At 39.9% G+C, this 22188-nt stretch overlaps 1 protein-coding gene across 5 annotated transcripts in view; it reads right to left on the bottom strand.

The window, feature by feature from the left end:
* The window catches only part of ndrg4 (NDRG family member 4), a 60461-nt gene that overhangs the window by 5784 nt on the left and 32489 nt on the right, over positions 1-22188 (bottom strand). For 2 of the 5 annotated variants that reach the window (XM_023271046.3, XM_023271047.3), the window contains exons 5-17: positions 17589-17694; positions 12809-12929; positions 11462-11524; positions 11223-11283; positions 10533-10619; positions 10399-10455; positions 8110-8213; positions 7978-8034; positions 7098-7149; positions 3310-3357; positions 2788-2823; positions 2644-2695; positions 743-781 (exon numbers count right to left, since the gene is read on the bottom strand). In XM_023271046.3, coding sequence (XP_023126814.1) covers positions 743-781; positions 2644-2695; positions 2788-2823; positions 3310-3357; positions 7098-7149; positions 7978-8034; positions 8110-8213; positions 10399-10455; positions 10533-10619; positions 11223-11283; positions 11462-11524; positions 12809-12929; positions 17589-17694 — 883 coding nt within the window. Of the gene's footprint in view, positions 1-742; positions 782-2643; positions 2696-2787; positions 2824-3309; positions 3358-7097; positions 7150-7977; positions 8035-8109; positions 8214-10398; positions 10456-10532; positions 10620-11222; positions 11284-11461; positions 11525-12808; positions 12930-17588; positions 17695-21821; positions 21982-22188 lie in introns of those variants that run through there. The other 3 variants (XM_023271049.3, XM_023271050.3, XM_023271048.3) reach the window with 3 other exon arrangements.

The raw sequence follows: 22188 nt of genomic DNA, 5'->3' as shown, positions 1-22188 counted from the left end.
ATTGTGTTTCTTTTAGTGCTCATGTTGTGTCTTTCTAGGTGTTTTGCATTTCTGTGTGGATGTTTTGCATATCTTTTTGTTAAACTTTTCCATTTAGTTTTGGGTTTATTGGAGCCTTTTACCTAAAAACTGCTTCTTGTTGCTGGAATACCAAAACAATGAGCTTAAAGATGCGAAAATGCTCAACAACAGCAGATCTGGGGGCAATTTTCTTTGTGTTTTGTGTTCTGTAACATGAGCAAAAATATTCATTAGTGCAGCTTTGAAGTGCTGATTACCCTGAATTCATTCAGTTTTCATGGGATAATAAGTTATCATCAGCATTCAGGATAGAGTTAATTAAAAATGGTAAATAAGGCCAAAAAATCCAACTTTGCGATTCTCACACCTGTCGAAATAGTCTTTTATTGATGTGAAAGAAGAGCCTCAAACTGAGAGCTTGATCTGAACACTTTAAACCTTGAAACTCTTGTTTTGGTGGGTTTAACTGACATAGTTTTCATTGAGAAGTGGCTCGGAGCTGCTGGACGTCATGCAGAGATGTGATGATAAAGGAATGGAAGGAGGGGCAGCGTATTTTTCCACTAGAGGAAAAATTATTTCTGATAAATGAAAAAAAGGGGTTCAATGTCCTCAGGGGTAAAAGAAACAACCAGAAATGAGAGCAAACATAAAAAGAACCGATCAGTAGTGAAACTGAAAGGGCAGCAGGAGGTCAGAGGTGACGGTGAGGAACCAGTACCTGGACCTCCACTCAACCTCCGATCCTTCACATACGCGACTGAAGAACAGACAGAACACATGGACACAACTCAGTTCCTCTGCAGCAACAATAGAGCACAACTCAGATACGTCTGAAGTAAAGTTTCCATCCGCTGTAAAGTCCATGTTTATTATCAGTCTGAGTCTCCAGTGACTCCTAGAATCTGGATTTATGATGGAACCATTGAAACATGAATCTTTGTCACTAAAAACAATCATGACCTTTGGTTCTTTCATGAATTTATGAAAGTTCTTCTGGAAATTTGGATCATAAATATACCAACAGGAACTGGAATCACCAGTTTTGTTGATGTAGAAAGTTGTGTTACTCTAGTTTTCTTGGTTTCATGACCTCTTAACTTCTCCTGAGTGATTCCAGTCGACTACAGCTGCTGACTCCTCTGATCAGTTTAAATAGAACCCATTAGATCCACTCATTAGACCCAAACACTACAGTGGGAAAGTCTGAGGAGCTGAGCAAACATCTGGAGAAGAAAATTATTGACTTGAACTCAAAAGTTGTCGACGTTGATGCAAAAATTTCCCAAAATTGTCAAAATTGACTCAAAAACAGCCTATACTGACTGAAGAGACATCTACATGGACATGAATTCACTCAACAATTGTCCAAAGTGACTAAAACATGTCTAAAATTATTAAAAACCTCCACAAATTGACACAAAAACTGTTAAAGTCCACTCAAAATGAGTCCAAATAAACTCAAAACTACTTCAAGGCGACTGAAAACAGTTCAATAACGATTCAAAAACTGCACAGATTAACAGTAAAATTGACCAAATTGACTCAAAAATAGTCCAAGGTGGCTGGAAATATGTCTAAACATATTCATGCCTGAGATGATACAAAAATAGCCCAAATTGACTGAAATTCTGACTAAAATGAATTGAAAATTGACCAAAATTGCCAAAATTGACTTAAAAATGGTCCAAACTGACTGGTGGAGATGTCAACAATGACTCATAAATTCACTCAATAATTGTCCAAACTGACTGAAACATGTATAAAAAATTTTAAAACGTTCCCAAATTGACAAAATAGTTAAAGTTGACTCAAAATTTGTCCAAATTTATGCAAAACTATTCCAAAGTGACACTAAAAATGTCCAGATTGACTCCAGAATCGTCCATGGTGACTGAAAATACATCTGAAATGATTCATCAGAAAGTGACTTGGAGCCATTTCAAAGCAGCTTCAGATCCAGAATCATCTGTTTGTCAGAATAAAGTTCATGGTCCAGTTGTGTTACTGCCACCATCAGGAAGAAAACACAAACTATCACCTGCTGCTGAGAGACCATTGGTCAGGATGGTCAAGAGTCAACCAGGAATCATCAGAAAGCAGGTCTGAATGAATGAGAAGCTGCTGGAACACAGCTGTCAGTGTCCACAGGGTTTTACATCAACATGAGCTGAGAGGATCCATGAAGAAGGAAGTTCTTCCTCTAGAAGCAGAACCTTAAAGCTCCACTCATCACATGGACAACGAAAAGGTTCTGGAGGAAAGTTCTGTGGTCAGATGGAACAAAAACTGAAGGTGAAGCTTTTAACTCCAAGAACACCAAACCTACCATCAAGCATGGAGGTGGCAGTATCATTCTCTGTGGAACTGGAGCTTTACACAAAGTAAATGGAATAATGAAGAAGGAGGATCACCTCCACATCCTTCAGGAAAACCTAAAACCATCAGCAGAAGGTTGATCTTGGACACAGTTTGATGTTTCAACCAGACAATGAATCCAAACACACATCAGACGTGGTAAAGAAATGGTTCCATCAGATCTACAGGATTAACAAAGTCTTCAGAGGTGGATGAAAACTTTAGTTCTGGACTGAAGATCAGATCAAACCCTGTGATACTCACTGTAGCCCATCCCCTGCAGGAAGTACTTGAAGGCTTCAGTCAGTTTCCCAGGCTGCAACACAACAACAACAACCCAACAACAATCAGAATTTGGATGTTGTGTTTGTGTTCACGTACAGGTGAGTGTGTGTCTGTGTGTGTTACCTGTGTGAGCTGAGGGAGTCCACCAGAATCCGCCATCTGCGTCAGAGAAAGCAGGAATCAACAAATGGACACACAACGTTGTGTTATGGTTTTTGTTCGACAACAACACTGAGTCTTCTCAACCGATTAGAGCACAAAACCACATCAATCAGTGTGATGGTGTGTGTCTTTGTGGTTGTTTTGTGTCTTTCTGTGTCTCTTTGTTGTCATATTGTGTCTCTGTGGTTATTTTGTGTCTCTTTGTGGTTGTTTGGTGTCTGTAGTTGTGTTATTTGTGAAAGTGTTGGTAATGAGTGAACTAACATCTGGAACGTTCTCTGATATCTGTTCATAACTTTCATCTATAAATAATAATGTGTTTTTTCAGTTATGACAGATAAAGAGTTTTTCCGGATATTTAGTGAAATGAAACCACCGGTGAGTTTAGTTTACATCCACTGTCTGACTCTGTCATGTTGGATGTTGAGTTTTTGAGAATCTAGAGGAGTAAAATACTGTAAATGTGCTGCAGGACTACGGTACCTTCAGGAAGGTGGTGTTGGTCGGGTCCAGTTTGGAGTTACACTCCACCTGAAACACAAAAACACAACAAAAACACAACAACAGCTTCAGAGTGATGAACCTGGAGACCTTCAACGAGAAGAAACTGATTAAAGAACAATCAGCCTCTGGTTTCATCTGGTTTAATCTGATGTATTCTGGTTTATTTTTGTTTTATTATGCTTTATGTGGTTTATTCTGGTTTATTCTGGTTTGTTCTGGTTTATTCTGGTTTAATTTGGTTTACTCTGGTTTATTCTGGTTTAATCTTGTTTATTCTGGTTTATTTTTGGTATATTCTGCTTTATTGTGGTTTATTCTGGTTTAATCTGGTTCATTCTGGTTTATTCCAGCTACTATCTCATCCTGCAGCTTTGAGGAAACTCATAAATGATCTATGAAGACCTGCAGCTCCGTCCGTAACGTTCTGCTGAGAATCTGGTGGAGAATCATCATACGTATTTTATGAGGTCAGTAAAAACTGAAGTCTGCTGCAAGAACCAGCCGTCTTTAGAACACTGTATAGACCCAGAACCCGCCGTCTTTAGAACCCTGTATAGATCCAGAACCAGTCGTCTTTAGAACCCTGTATACATCCAGAACCAGCCGTCTTTAGAACCCTGTATACATCCAGAACCAGCCATCTTTAGAACCCTGTATAGACCCAGAACCCGCCGTCTTTAGAACCCTGTATAGACCCAGAACCCGCCGTCTTTAGAACCCTGTATAGATCCAGAACCCACCGTCTTTAGAACCCTGTATACATCCAGAACCAGCCGTCTTTAGAACCCTGTATAGATCCAGAACCCACCGTCTTTAGAACCCTGTATAGATCCAGAACCCGCCGTCTTTAGAACCCTGTATAGACCCAGAACCCGCCGTCTTTAGAACCCTGTATAGACCCAGAACCCGCGGTCTTTAGAACCCTGTATAGATCCAGAACCAGCCGTCTTTAGAACCCTGTATAGATCCAGAACCCACCGTCTTTAGAACCCTGTATAGATCCAGAACCCGCCGTCTTTAGAACCCTGTATAGACCCAGAACCCGCCGTCTTTAGAACCCTGTATAGACCCAGAACCCGCGGTCTTTAGAACCCTGTATAGATCCGGAACCAGTCGTCTTTAGAACCCTGTATAGATCCGGAACCGGCCGTCTTTAGAACCCTGTATAGATCCGGAACCGGCCGTCTTTAGAACCCTGTATAGATCCAGAACCGGCCGTCTTTAGAACCCTGTATAGATCCGGAACCGGCCGTCTTTAGAACCCTGTATAGACCCGGAACCGGCCGTCTTTAGAACCCTGTATAGATCCGGAACCGGCCGTCTTTAGAACCCTGTATAGATCCGGAACCAGTCGTCTTTAGAACCCTGTATAGATCCGGAACCAGCCGTCTTTAGAACCCTGTATAGATCCAGGGCTTCTTATTCTTGGTCATCAGGTTAGATTATGGCTGTGTGGGCATTTATTTATGATTTATTCGTATTTGTTTATATTTATTTAGTATTTATTCATATTTATTCATATTTATTTAGGATTTATTCATATTTATTTAGGATTTATTCATATTTATTTAGGATTTATTCATATTTATTTATATTTATTTAGTATTTATTCATATTTATTTAGATGTATTTAAATGTGCAGTTATGCAGTGTGATATCTGAGCTGCAGCCAGAAATAAAGTGTAAACTCCAGAGTCTGAGTTTAATCTCTGTCTGAATCAGTGACCCAGATACTGGAGAGCTGCAGAGATGAGTCACTGCTGCAGAGAAAACACACTAAAACACACACTGACACACACTGACACACACAGTGACACACACACACATACACACACAGTGACACACGCTAAAACACACACTAACACACAGTAACACACAGATATACACACACACAGTAACACACACTAAAACAGACACTAACACACAGTAACACACACACACACAGAAAAACACACACTAAAACAAAGTTACACACATATACACACACAGTAACACACACTAAAACACACACACACACACACACACACACACACACACACACTCATTTTGTGTTCCATTTCCATTGTTTTCTCTCAATTTTGTCATTTTGTGTCTCGTTTTTGTCATTTTGTGTCTCGTTTTTGTCATTTTGTGTCTCGTTTTTGTCATTTTGTGTCTAATCAAACATTTTCTCCGTGAGTTTTTAAACGACATGTAGAGTAAAGTGATGCTTCCATGTCCAGTGGACGACGGTTTTAAAGCTGGAAATCAGAAAAGTTCACGCTTCGTCTCACTGTGACGCCTCCAGCTGACCGTCTGCTGGTTTATGGAGTTTTTAGGTTCTGTCTGATGAATGCTGTCACTTCTCAGATGTTTTCAGGTTTCCAGATGCAGTAGATGTGAGTCTGAGGGTTCCTCTGAGGAAGAACCGGCCTCAGCTGGCTGGAGATAAAATATTAACATGACCTCCATCTATCACATCCCATAAAACACAACCAGCACTTCCTCTCACACTCCAGCTACTTCCTGTTCAGGAGCTTTCATAAGCCGTGACTCACATTAACTGGTGCAGAAGAACTGGACTAGAAGCCTCCATCTGTCCTGCAGCACAGACACACAAACACCTTCACCCCACAGCCAGAGCCAGAGCCAGAACCAGGACCAGGTCTGGTTCTGGTTCCAACAGCAGAGACCCAAACACTGAGCAGAACAAAATGATCCTGAAGAGACGAGTTAAAAGAGCTGAACATGAAAACACGACGACACAGAAAATCCTTATTCAGAACCAAAGGTCAAATCTGAATTATTTTGGGATGATTTTTGTGTAATTTTATCCAAGTTTCATGTCATTTGATCATTTTTAATCCTCCTGTTGTCCTCATTTATGGGCACCAAATTTATTGTTTCCTTGTCTGAAAAAATCCAAAAATTCAGAAAAAAAATCCCCCAAATTTCTGAAAATTTGCAAAAACCTTCAGGAAGAAAATTCCAATAATTCCTTAAAAGTTTCCCTTAAAAGTTTTATTTGTAAAAAGTCCCCCAAATTTGGCAAGAAAATTCTTGTAAATATTTTCCAAAAACGAGTAAAAATGTTCCCAAAAAATCCTAAAAACATCTAAAGTGATTCCATATATATCAGTAAAACTTCTAATATTTTCCTAAAACCATTGAATGTTTATAAGAAACATTTTCAGCATTTCTTTTTTTCCACCAAAAAAATGTTGAAAGATTTCCCAAAAATGTTAAAAATGTGGACATCGAAGTTTCACTGTGAAAATATTTTGTTTTCCCCAAATTTTCAAACTTTAAACTGGGTCACTTTGACCTGCAGGGCGACACGAGGGTTAAATAAAAAACACATCTGAGTTCTGGTAAAAACTTACTTCACATCAGTTTTACATCCATTCAGGTGTCTCAGTCTAAACACTGGATCTGGTTTCTGTTTAGCATCTTTTTATTTTCTCCTAAAAGTTTTCAATCATTTGGGTTTTCAGGTCATTCTAATGAAATGTCGGAATTTCCTGAGTCGTTCTGGACCATGTGTCATTTTTAACACTTTTAAAAATAATTTTGGACTCACTTTAAATGATTTTGGACTCATCTGAAGTCATTCTGGGAAGGTTTTGGGTCAGTTTGGGATCTTTTTGGGGCAGATTCTGTCACTTCGGTAAATTGGGACCATTCTGAGTCACTTTGGACAGATTTCCGGACAGTTTTTGAATAACTTCTGGAACATTTTTAAACAATTTTAGTGTAACCATGGACCATTTTGTCTACGTTAAACTCACCACTCCCTCCTCAGCTGGAGCGTTATCTCCAACAACCAGCATCACGGGACACCTGCAGGAATCAGCAGCAAAACAGAATATTTAATTTATGTGACACAAAGAAAACAGCAAATGTCAGAAATCAAATGTCAACAATCTATGAAACTACTGACCCCAACCCCTGACCCCAACCCCAACCACTAACCACAACCACTAACATTAACCCCAACCACTAATCCCAACCACTAACCCCAACCACTGACCCCAACCCCAACCACTAACCCCAATCACTAACACTAACCCCAACCACTAACCCCAACTCCAACCACTAACCCCAACCACTAACCCCAACCACTAACACCAACCACTGACCCCAACCCCAACCACTAACCCCAACCACTAATCCCAACCACTAACCCCAACCACTGACCCCAACTCCAACCACTAACCCCAACCACTAACCCCAACCACTAACACCAACCACTGACCCCAACCCCAACCACTAACCCCAACTCCAACCACTAACCTCAACCACTAACACCAACCACTGACCCCAACCCCAACCACTAACCCCAACTCCAACCACTAACCCCAACCACTAACACCAACCAGTAACACCAACCACTAACCCCAACCACTAACCCCAACCACTAACGCCAATCACTAACACTAACCCCAACCACTAACCCCAACCACTAACACCAACCACTAACACCAATCACTAACCCCAACCCCAATCCTAACCTTCCATCATAGAAGACTCTTAGCTGATCCTCCCTTCATGTAGGAACTTATGGACCGAAGACTTTCAGCTGATTCTGTCCAGAAGTTCCTACATGAAGGGAGGATTCACCTTCATCTTCACTTTTTATTTCCAGTATTATTGTGTCTCCAGACTCACTTTAAGGTCTTTGCGTTGATCGCCGTCCCACTGCGGGTCATCTCCAGATCCCTCCGACTGAAACACATGACAGAAGTTTAAATTGAGCTTCAGCTCAGACTGTGGGAGGTGGAGATGGTTCAGATCTTCTACCTGTTGTACATGTTCCAGAAGAGCTGCAGGTTGAACTGGTTGACGGTGTTGTTGATCTGCTGCCTGTAGCTCTGGACCAGCTCCGTGTTGTTCATCAGCTCCTCCTGCAGGACAAATGTTCAGGTCATGAAGTTCCACCAGGAAGAAGAAGTTCAGACCGCTAAATGAGAGTTTTGATTCATTCTGGGGAACTTTCAAGTCATTTTAGCATCATTATCAACACATTTAGGACAACTATTAATCAAGTTAGTCAAGTTGTTATACAAATGGACATTTTTATTGTCATTTCAGCACAAATGTTGTCGTTTCAAACATATTTTTAGTCATTTTTGAAAAAAATAATTGGGTTGGAGGTCATGAACCTCCTCAGAAGTCTTTGTCATGGTGCCCATCGCTGCAAACTCATCCAGGCCCTGTGATCAAAGGAGCTTTAGGAGAAACCAGCCGGACTTCTCTGGAAGACGTTTCAAGAAACGTCTTCCAGAGAAGTCCAGTTGGTTTCTATTGAAGCTCCTACAATTAAAAGGTGGAACAATTCAGGTCATTAACCTCCTCAAGAGTCTTTGTCATGGTGCCCGTTGCTGCTAAACTCCCACATCCCACAAACTTTGGACCAATTTTAACCCTTTAGGCGCCACAGTTTTTTCAATAAAATATTCAGTTTTGATATCACTTTTTCAAAAGGTTGTAACTTGAAAATGATTAGAGATAAAGGCATACTGTAAATGAGTAAAATCATCAGTATGATCCAAAGTTTGTGATGGGAGTAAATTCACTCATATAATTTGCATATCATGATGTCACCAGGCGGCGGACATATGGATTACATAACTTTTACAGACGTTTATCGATCAAGATGGCATTGTTTGGCTCAGAATTTGTCAGATTCCTGTCTCCACGATACCCAGCAGGCTCATCTAAATGTCTGATCCACTTGTGATACTGTTCTTCATCTCTCAAGCAAACCCAGCCATCATCATCGTGATTTACGGCGGGGCCGTGAACGCCACTGCGGCCTCCGCCGCTATTATCAGTGCATTTTCTCCCGCGGTTGCCGCTATTTCTGTGTTTTTTTGCATTCCCGCTACCCACCTCACTATTAGCGGTGTTTTCACCACCCCTGCTACACCCACCACGCCACCCTGGACACGTTGAAGCAAAGCATCGGCTCCAGTATGTGCTGCTTGTGGACTGTCATGGCGCACGGACTCGCTGCCATTACGCACAGACGCAGCGTCACTTTCTTTCTCACTGGACGACTGAACATCTTCATCAGAGGGTGAATATTCCTCTTCAGAATCTGAGTCAGCCATTACTTGACGAAATACTTTGTCAACGGTGAACAAACCTCTCAGCATGGTGAGTTTTATCGCGCTGTCTTGCGCTCTGTTACGCGCCGACTGCGACCCTCGTCTCCTCGACCGGGAGGCGGTTTTCAAACTCTATAAACTCCAAAACTTTGAATGAAAACACGCCCACAAATGATGCTCAGATTGAAGTTCCAGATGTCCGCCATCTCCTGGTGTAAAATAGTAACTACATGAGGCACTATATTTGCAGCTATAGCTTGTTATGTTCAGCAATGTTGCTTGTCGCAATATTGCGACTTTGGCGCTTAAAGGGTTAAGTAATTTTGGACTAATTTTAGATAATTTTGGACTCATTTTAAGTCATTTTGAACAATTTTTAAAATCATTTTGGACTAATTTTAAATGGACTAATTTTGGAATTGTCATTTCTGAGATATTTTTGTCATTTTTTGAAAAAAATTTTGGTTTGGGCTCATTAACCACCCCAGAAGTCTTTGTCATGGTGCCCCTTGCTAGCTAAACTCCCACAATGCTCTCTGCTTTAACCTCCTCTGGTCTGTACAGGATTAAACAGGAAGAGGCTCCACCTGCTGGAACAACCAGGAACTACAGAAAAATTTGGTTCTAGATTTAAGTTAAAAACTGGTAAATAAAAACTGCATGTGGAAACTTCATTAGGTTGCCATAGCTTAGCAATTAGCCATTAATGGCTAATGGTGAAATATCAAAAATAAAAAAAATGTTTTAAAAAGAAGTTAGTTTTTATCGACAAATTGAAGTGATAAATTAACTTTATGTTTTTATTAACTTTGAAGGTTTTGGTTTTATGTACAGGAAGCATTTTTCTTCCTATTTTCTGAAAGTTCCACAAAAAGAATCAAACTAGAGCTGAAGAACTGTTGATGCTGTCTGGTTTTTGTCTGGTGTATTTGGTGTATTTTGGTTTTATTTGGTGTGTTCTGGTGAACTGGAGGCTCACCTGGCTGAACAGGTGAGGCAGCACGGTGTCGGGCAGAGCGCTGGTCAGTCCAGACAGCTGGAGGTTAAAATAAACCGTCAGAAAACACATCTGGACTCACAAATGTGTGAAAAAGCCACGGCTTAAAGAGGCACCTTGGTGGCGGCCCAGTCGATCCATCCTTTACCGTTGGGGTCGATGTTGAGCAGAACCAAACCTTCCACCAGGTCTGGAAAGATCAGCTGGAAACACAGAAACACATCGGAGAGGAGCTGAATCTGGTCTGAAATGACTGGAAACTTTCCAAAACATCTAAAATATGTGAAAAACTAGATAAAGACAGTCGAAAACAACAATAATCAATTATTATTGGCATTGAAAAGTTTGGAAAAGGACCAAATTTTCAAAATAAAGGCGGTCTAAAATTACTCAAAATTATCCAAAATGACAATAATTAGTAATTATTGGCCATTAAAATGGAAAAAAAAGGACAAAATTTCCATTTGAGGCTGGTTTAGTGTCTCCATAAAGTTCCAGTAGGTGTCTAGATATGGATGCATTCACGTTTCTACTAAAATACTATTTGAAACTGTGTTTCCACGGTTTCTTTTTTGTGTTTGTTGCTGACAGATTTTCAATTTTTTATTAGCATTATTGTTTTTTTCCAGTGCAGCAGTTTATAAAAACAGATGCAGGTAAAACTCCTGAAAACAGAATATTTCTCAGTAAAAACTGATTAAAACAAAACATTTTTCAGTAAAAACTGATTATAACAGAACATTTCTCAGTTAAAACTGATTAAAACAACATTTCTTACACTGTCAGCAGGTTTTTGTGCAACTTACAGCGAACTTGGCCAGAATAAAAGCTCCAGCTCCGACTCCGATCCCCACGATGCTCTTAAACCTGAAGCAGATAAATGATGATTACATCCCAGAATAATCCCAGAACACTACAGGATGCTCATTATAAACTAGAACAAAATAAAAGTTCTGTATTAAAATAAAAATGAAGACGGTTAAAAAGGAGATAAACTAGAAGCTCTGAGTGTTTAACAGTAGATTAAAGAGAATTAAAGACCGACCCGAAGTGTTGGACCACCGTGGGCAGCATCCCGGCCAGCTGGTCCATGGTGGGGTACTGGAACCTGTAAACAAACAAACGAACAAACAAATAAATAAATAACAGCTGGTCCATGGTGGGGTACTGGAACCTGTAAACGGACAAACGAACAAACAAATAACAGCTTGTCCATGGTGGGGTACTGGAACCTGTAAACAAACAAACGAACAAACAAATAAATAAATAACAGCTGGTCCATGGTGGGGTACTGGAACCTGTAAACAAACAAACGAACAAACAAATAAATAAATAATAGCTGGTCCATGGTGGGGTACTGGAATCTGTAAAGGGACAAACGAACAAACAAATAACAGCTTGTCCATGGTGGGGTACTGGAACCTGTAAACAAACAAACGAACAAACAAATAAATAAATAACAGCTGGTCCATGGTGGGGTACTGGAACCTGTAAACAAACAAATGAACAAACAAATAAATAAATAATAGCTGGTCCATGGTGGGGTACTGGAACCTGTAAACAAACAAACGAACAAACAAATAAATAAATAACAGCTGGTCCATGGTGGGGTACTGGAACCTGTAAACAAACAAATGAACAAACAAATAAATAAATAACAGCTGGTCCATGGTGGGGTACTGGAACCTGTAAACAAACAAACAAATAAATAAATAATAGCTGGTCCATGGTGGGGTACTGGAACCTGTAAACAAACAAACAAACAAACAAATAAATAAATAAATAACAGCCGGTCCATGGTGTGGTACTGGAACCTGTAAACAAACAAACGAACAAACAAATAAATAAATAACAGCTTGTCCATGGTGTGGTACTGGAACCTGTAAACAAACAAATGAACAAACAAATAAATAAATAACAGCTGGTCCATGGTGTGGTACTGGAACCTGTAAACAAACAAACAAACAAATAAATAAATAAATAACAGCCGGTCCATGGTGGGGTACTGGAACCTGTAAACAAACAAACAAACAAACAAACAAATAAATAACAGCTGGTCCATGGTGTGGTACTGGAACCTGTAAACAAACAAACAAACAAATAAATAAATAAATAACAGCTGGTCCATGGTGTGGTACTGGAACCTGTAAACGAACAAACAAACAAACAAATAACAGCTGGTCCATGGTGGAGTACTGGAACCTAAATAAACAAACAAATCAATACATAGATGGATAGATAAATAAATAAATAGGGTTAAACCGTCAAAGTGCAGGTTGATAAACTGATGATCTGACCAGAAGTTAATCAACATTAACTTTTATTTTATCATTATTTATTTCTATAATTATTCATGATAAATATTGATAAAAAGTGTTGTTTTTTTTTTTACCCCTGTGGAAGCTGAGAAGCTCCGATCTGCTGTCCTGGAGCATCCACGTGACAAACCACGAAGTGTTTGGTGATCTCCTGCATGTCCTCGTTGTTGAAGAACGTGTTGAAGCACAGCTTGTCTGCAGAGGAAACAGGAAGTGGAGGTTTATCTGATCTAAAGTTCTACCAGGACCTCCATCTACATGGACCTCCATCTACATGGACCTCCATCTACCTGGACCTTCATCTACTTGGACCTTCATCTATCTGGACCTTCATCCACCTGGACGTTCCTACAGGTGTTCCACGTTTCATCAGAAGCTCAGAGCTATTTCTGAGGTTAGAGGTACATTTTAGACGACAGTGGTCTCCTAAATCTGTCTTCCTGAATGGAACCAGGTTATTCCACAGGTGGTGAAATTAAAATCTGGCTTTAAAAAAAAATGTGCAAAATCAGCCAGAAACTGTTCAAGAAGACATAAAAGTTTCACAAAATTACAAAAAAATTACTCAATAGATATATAATAAATACATAATTGGATAAATAGTTACATAAATATATGTATTCATAAATGAATAAATATCTAAATAATTTAATTAATTACATAGATAGAATAAATAAATAAATAGCTGCTGGGAGTTGAGAGGGTTAAAATGTCAAGCTGCAGGTTTTAAGTTTCACTAAATTAATTATTATAAACTCAGAAATGGTCAGAAATGATACAAATTTTTCCAAAATAAAAGCAGGGCCTGTAACTGTTTAGAATTCTGATGTCCATGGATCAGTTCAACGTCCTGAAGAACATTTTATTAGATTCTGTTGAACCATTAACGAGGTTGTTATCGTTTGGGTCCTGAAAGTCATTGAACTGAACAGAGAGTCCGCTTTTATTCTGAAACATCATCGGTCCTGACTCACTTCCTGCTACCGCGTTAATTAAACGGACCAATTAGCAGCAGATCTGGAGACAAACGATGGGAGATTCTGGAGAATCAGAGCCGACCCGCTGACCTCCTTTAGAAACATAAACCATTTATTCCAGAATCATCTCTGAATGAGCTCCAAGACAAACTACATGAATTTCTGCTTTCAGAGTCAAATTAATAGATTTTTAAACTTCTTAAATAAATTTATTATTATTAAAAAAGTTTATTGCCTACTATCAGTTATTTTATTTTTATTTTTTAAGAGATTTTACCTGTTTTGTTAAATTACAGGTGAAATCCAGTAAATTAATTAAAACGTCAGAATTAAAAATAATAAATAATAATTCTGTAAATAATGTGCACATTAATTAGAAGAAGTCATTTGTTCTTTTGTGTTTTACTGCATTTAAATCAGCAAAAATACATTTATTTAGGATATTTGTGATGTGGAAGAAAAATGATATTTTATCATATCGATTTTTTAAATTTTCATTTTTGCAAATTTGTTTTGAAATGTATTAAATATTATATTATTCATAAAATTATTATTGTATACATTTTAAATATAATAATATATTATATATAATGTCAATAATAGCATATTTATTGTATATTATATATTCTATTATTAGATGTGTTTTGTTAAATTGCAGAAATAATATAATTAAACATGCTGTCTGTAAACTGTAAATAATTCTCACAACAAAAATCTTTTTTTTTAATGTATTTAAACCTGCAAAAACCCAAACAAACAAATGAAGACAATAAAAGACATCATTTTATAATTAAGTATTGTTATAATTAATTTTATGGATCTTGGTTATTTGAAAGAAACATGATTTTATTCAAGACTAAAAAATGCTGAATTATTATTTTAACTGCAGTAATCTGACCTGACTGTCTGCATGCTACAGGAAATGCTGCAGTGATGCAGTGGCCAGAGGCTCCGCCCACCATCTCTGCAGGATGTTGTTGTGACCTACATTCATGGAGGCCTCTGATTGGCCATCTGCTCCTGCTTCTATTTCTGGACTCTGCTGGTTGTTGAAGCTGTGAGCTGATAAACGCCCGGATAGACGGCTGCTCACGTAAAAAATACATCTAGAACCTTAGAAAATACATCTAGAACCTTACAAAATACATCTAGATCCTTAAAAAATACATCTAGAACCTTAAACAATACACCTAGAACTTAAAAAAATACATCTAGAACAATAAAAAATTACACCTAGACCTTAAAAGTACATCTAGAACCTTGAAAAATACATCTAGAACCTTAAACAATACGCCTAGAACTTAAAAAAAAAACATCTAGAACAATAAAAAAATACACCTCGACCTTAAAAATACATCTAGAACCTTACAAAATACATCTAGATGCTTAAAAAATACATTTAGAACCTTAAAAATACATCTGGAACCTTAAAAAAATACATCTAGAGCATTAAAAAAATAGATCTAGAACAATAAAAAAAATACACCTAGACCTTAAAAATACATCTAGATCCTTGAAAAATACATCTAGAACCTTAAACAATACATCTAGAACAATAAAAAATATACACCTAGACCTTAAAAATACATCTAGATCCTTAAATAATACATTTAGAACCTTAAAAATACATCTGGAACATTAAAAAAATACATCTAGAACAATAAAAAATACACCTAGATCATAAAAATACATCTAGAACCTTAAAAAATACATTTAGAACCTTAAAAATACATTTAGAACCTTAAAATGCATCTGGAACATTAAAGAATACATCTACAACAATTAAAAAAAATACACCTAGACCTTAAAAATACATCTAGATCCTTGAAAAATACATCTAGAACCTTAAACAATACATCTAGAACAATAGAAAATATACACCTAGACCTTAAAAATACATCTAGAACCTTAAAAAATACATTTAGAACCTTAAACAATACACCTTGAACTTAAAAAAAAAATACATGTAGAACCTTAAAAATACACCTAGAACCTCACATTAAATAGATTTATAGATTTAAATAAATCTAGAACGTCACATCAGGTTTCTCTCAGGTTCTCATTTTATCTCATTTTTCTGGTGTATTTTGTGGTTTTCTAGTTTTATGGGTTTTTTTTTTGCAGCATCTGGAGTTCAGGGCTGGAAATGAGCAGATCTGGATCAGATCGTCTGAATGATCTGGATCTGTGGAGACCAGATCTGGATCCGTGGTGGAGATCAGATCTGGATCCGTGGAGACCAGATCTGGATCCGTGGACACCAGATCTGGATCCGTGGTGGAGACCAGACCTGGATCCGTGGAGACCAGACCTGGATCCGTGAATCTGGATCCGTGGAGACCAGATCTAGATCTGTGATGGAGACCAGACCTGGATCCGTGAATCTGGATCCGTGGAGACCAGATCTAGATCTGTGATGGAGACCAGATCTGGATCCATGGAGACCAGACCTGGATCCGTGGAGACCAGATCTGGATCCGTGGAGACCAGACCTGGATCCGTGGAGACCAGCAGCAGATGTTTGGAGCTCGGACCTTCAGAGAGTTCAACTGTAGTGGTTTAAATAATAACAGGAGAGTGGAGTCAGACTAGGACACGTCTGGATGGGTTCTCTGGAGAACATGGGTCAGCAGAAAAATGGCATTTAGGGGAACTCCAGACTTTTAAAAGTAATTTCAAACATTCTTTTCTCCTAGTTTTTTCCTGATTTGGTCTGAGAACCAGAACATGTACACACTACTGATGTTTTAGGGTTTAATATGTGGATTATGGGATATTAAACATCCTCCAGCTCTGGACTGACCCATATTATTTCTGGCAGCGCTGGAAGCTGCTCAGAACTCCTGGATCTTCTGTGGACTGTAACCTCTGAGAACTTCTTCTCTGAAGATCTTTAAAGAACCCTTCTGGACCTTTGAACTGGGTCAGGTCTTAGATTCTGGGACTCCGTTTCCATGTCATGATCAGCCGAACCAGATTTATTCCAACAGCGACTACAGGAGGAGATCAGCTGATGGACTTTATTTAAAAGGAGACACTAGACCCCAGACCCTGGACCCCAGACCTCAGACACTAGACCCCAGACCCTGAACCCCAGACCCTGGACCCCAGACCCACCAACCCCAGACCCTGGACCCCAGACACTAGACCCCAGACCCTGAACCCCAGACCCTGGACCCCAGACACTAGACCCCGGACCCCAGACACTAGACCCCAGACCCTGGACCCCAGACCTCAGACACTAGACCCCGGACCCTGAACCCCAGACCCTGGACCCCAGACCCACCACCCCAGACCCTGGACCCCAGACACTAGACCCCAGACCCCAGACGCTAGACCCCAGACATTAGACCCCAGACCCTGGACCTTAGACACTAGACCCCACACCCTGGACCCCAGACCCTGGACCCCAGACACTAGACCCCGGACCCTGAACCCCAGACCCTGAACCCCAGACCCTGGACCCCAGACCCTGGACCCCAGACACTAGACCCCGGACATTAGACCCCAGACCCTGGACCTCAGACACTAGACGCCACACCCTGGACCCCAGACCCTGGACACCAGACCCTGGACCCCAGACACTAGACCCCAGACACTAGACCCCGGACCCCAGACACTAGACCCCAGACACTAGACCCCGGACCCCAGACACTAGACCCCAGACATTAGACCCCAGACCCTGAACCCCAGACCCTGGACCTCAGACACTAGACCCCACACCCTGGACCCCAGACCCTGGACACCAGACCCTGGACCCCAGACACTAGACCCCAGACACTAGACCCCGGACCCCAGACACTAGACCCCAGACATTAGACCCCAGACCCTGAACCCCAGACCCTGGACCCCAGACCCTGGACCCTTGTGGACTCACGGTTCAGTCCCACGTCGTGGTAGGTCAGGATGGCCGGTTTGTTCCCTTTAGGAGCTCCTCGGATCACAACATGCAGAGACCCATAGGGGGTCTCCACATCGTGCTCCTGCAGACACACAAACACACAAACATCAGACACACAATCAGCAACACAAACAACAAACACACAATCAGACACACGAACACACAATTATCAATACAAACAACAAACACAGTCAAAAACACAAAAATAATATAAAGGACAAATAAAACTCACAAAAATGTTTTCTAACATTGCAGCAGTATAAATGAATAAATAAACAAGCAAATAAATAAATAATGAAGTCTTTCATCAGGAGCTTTTATTTAATAAACTCTGATTCTGACCCACATTTTATAGAATCCAGTCAGAGAGACAAAATGGGGGAGAGAAGCTAAACAATAACACATAATAACACACACTAACACACAGTAACACACACTAACACACACTAACATAGAGTAACACACAATAACACACACTAACACACAAAAACACACACTAACACACTAGCATACTAACACAGTAACACACAATAACAGTAACACACAATAACACACTAACTCAGTAACACACACTAACACACAATAACACACACTAACACACACTAACACGGTAACAATCACTAACGCACACTAACACAGTAACACAGACTAACACAGACTAACACACAATAACACACAATAACACACAATAACACACTAACACACACTAACACACAGTAACACACACTAACACAATAACACACACTAACACACACTAACACACTAACACACACTAACAGACTAACACACAGTAACACACACTAACACGGTAACAATCACTAACACACACTAACACACAGTAACACACACTAACACACAATAACACACACTAACACACAATAACACACTAACACACACTAAAACACAGCAACACACACTAACACACAATAACACACTAACACACAGTAACACACACTAACACAGTAACACACTAACACACAATAACACTAACACACACTAACACACAGTGATACACACTAACACACAGTAACAGACACTAACACAATAACACACACTAACACACACTAACACACAATAACACACTAACACGGTAACACAATAACACAGTAACACAGTAACACACAATAACACACACTAACATGGTAACACACACTAACACAGTAACACACAGAGAAACACACTAACACAGTAACACACAATAACACACACTAACACAGTAACACAATAACACACAGTAACACATAGTAACACACAATAACACACACTAACACACTAGCATACTAACACAGTAACACAGTAACACACAATAACAGTAACACACAATAACACACAAACACAGTAACACACACTAACACACAATAACACACACTAACACACACTAACACGGTAACAATCACTAACACACTAACACACAGTAACACACACTAACACACACTAACACACAATAACACAAACTAACACACAATAACACAGTAACACACACTAACACATTAAAACGCAGTAACACACACTAACACACACTAACACACACTAGCACACTAACACACAGTAACACACACTAACACAGTAACACACTAACACACAATAAGACACACTAACACAGTAACACACACTAACACACAATAACACACACTAACACACAATAACACTAACACACAATGACACACACTAACACAGTAACACACTAACACACAGTAACACACACTAACACACAATAACACACACTAACACACAGTAACACACACTAACACACAATAACACACACTAACACACAATAACACTAACACACAATGACACACACTAACACAGTAACACACTAACACACAGTAACACACACTAACACACAATAACACACACTAACATACAGTAACACACACTAACACACAATAACACACACTAACACACAATAACACTAACACACAATAACACACACTAACACAGTAACACACTAACACACAGTAACACACACTAACACACAATAACACACACTAACACGGTAACACACAGTAACACACACTAACACACAATAACACACACTAACACACACTAACACGGTAACACACACTAACACAGTAACACACACTAACACAGTAACACACAGAGAAAAACACTAACACAGTAACACACACTAACACAGTAACACACAGAGAAAACACTAACACAGTAACACAATAACACAATAACACACACTAACACAGTAACACACAATAACACACACTAACACACAGTAACACACACGAACACATACTAACACATTAACACAGTAACACACACTAACACAGTAACACACACTAACACACACTAACACATACTAACACACACTAACACACAATAACACACACTAACACAGTAACACAATAACACACAGTAACACATAGTAACACACAATAACACACACTAACACACTAGCATACTAACACAGTAACACAGTAACACACAATAACAGTAACACACAATAACACACAAACACAGTAACACACACTAACACACAATAACACACACTAACACACACTAACACGGTAACAATCACTAACACACTAACACACAGTAACACACAGTAACACACACTAACACACACTAACACACAATAACACAAACTAACACACAATAACACAGTAACACACACTAACACATTAAAACACAGTAACACACACTAACACACACTAGCACACTAACACACAGTAACACACACTAACACAGTAACACACTAACACACAATAAGACACACTAACACAGTAACACACACTAACACACAATAACACACACTAACACACAATAACACTAACACACAATAACACACACTAACACAGTAACACACTAACACACAGTAACACACACTAACACACAATAACACACACTAACACGGTAACACACAGTAACACACACTAACACACAATAACACACACTAACACACACTAACACGGTAACACACACTAACACAGTAACACACACTAACACAGTAACACACAGAGAAAAACACTAACACAGTAACACACAATAACACAGTAACACACACTAACACAGTAACACACAGAGAAAAACACTAACACAGTAACACACAATAACACAATAACACACACTAACACAGTAACACACAATAACACACACTAACACACAGTAACACACACGAACACATACTAACACATTAACACAGTAACACACACTAACACAGTAACACACACTAACACACACTAACACATACTAACACACACTAACACACAATAACACACACTAACACAGTAACACACACTAACACACACTAACACAGTAACACACAGTAACACACACTAACACAGTAACACACAATAACACACACTAACACACACTAACACATACTAACACACACTAACACACAATAACACACTAACACAGTAACACACACTAACACACAGTAACACACACTAACACACAGTAACACACAGTAACACACTAACACAATAACACACACTAACACAGTAACACATTAACACACACTAACACAGTAACACACAGTAACACACACTAACCCTGCTGGTGTTTATCAGCTGATTGTTGTTAACATCTGAAACCACAAACCTAATTACACACCAGCAGCCTGGAGGACCAGAACCACTAGAACCAGGACCAGAAGCAGGACCAGAACCAGAACCAGAACCAGACCTAGTAGAACTAGAACCAGAACCAGACCCGGTGTAATTGTGGTTCTTGTTCTGCAGCGTCAGAGCTGCTGCATCTTTAACCCACTGACACAGATCCAATGCTGCAGCCATGATCCTGCAGAGGCTGGAACCAGGACCACTAGAACCAGGACCAGGACTGCTAGAACCTGAATCAGGACCGCTAGAACCTGAATCAGGACTGCTAGAACCTAAATCAGGACCAGAACCAGAACCAGTAGAATCAGAACAAGTAGACCCAGAACCAGTAGAATCTGAACTAGTAAAATTAGAAACAGTAGAACCAGACCCAGCAGAACCAGGTTCTAGTGGTCCTGGTCCTGGTTCCAGCCTCTGCAGGATCATGGCTGCAGCATCAGATCTGTGTCAGTGGGTTAAAGATGCAGCAACTCTGACGCTGCGGGACAAGAACCACAAACACACTGGGTCTGGTTCTGGTTCTGGTTCTCCCAAGGACATAGAAACACACTGGTTCTGGTTCTGAAAGCAGAAACAAAGCCAGCGGCTGAATCCCATCGAGAGCAGCAGAACCAGGAGGTTCTCCAGAACTCACCCCGTCCCAGCACTCAGGCATGACTCCTCAGAACCAGAACAGAACCAGAAGGACAGGAGGAAAAGCAGCCAGACCTCTCCTGGATCAGGACTAGGACTAGGACTGGACTCTGCAGGTCTTTGTCTGCTCTCATCATCAGCTCCTCTATAAGCTGCAGTCAGGGGGGCGGGGCAGGCCACAGCTCATTGGCTCACAGTGCTGCCTCCCCAGCCTCTGATTGGCCAGCTGCCCTGTCCGTCACAGTATCTCTCCTCAGCACCACTGCTCTAGTTTCTGATTCCGACAAACTGACAGATGGGAACAGGAATATACAACTACACAACTACACAACTATAACACCACTACAACACAACTACACAACGACACA

Source organism: Amphiprion ocellaris, chromosome 3 (genome assembly GCF_022539595.1).
Source record: "Amphiprion ocellaris isolate individual 3 ecotype Okinawa chromosome 3, ASM2253959v1, whole genome shotgun sequence".
Lineage (NCBI taxonomy): Eukaryota > Metazoa > Chordata > Actinopteri > Pomacentridae > Amphiprion > Amphiprion ocellaris.
The sequence above is the reverse complement of the archived record's forward strand: the minus strand, read 5'-3'. Positions and strand labels throughout refer to the sequence as shown.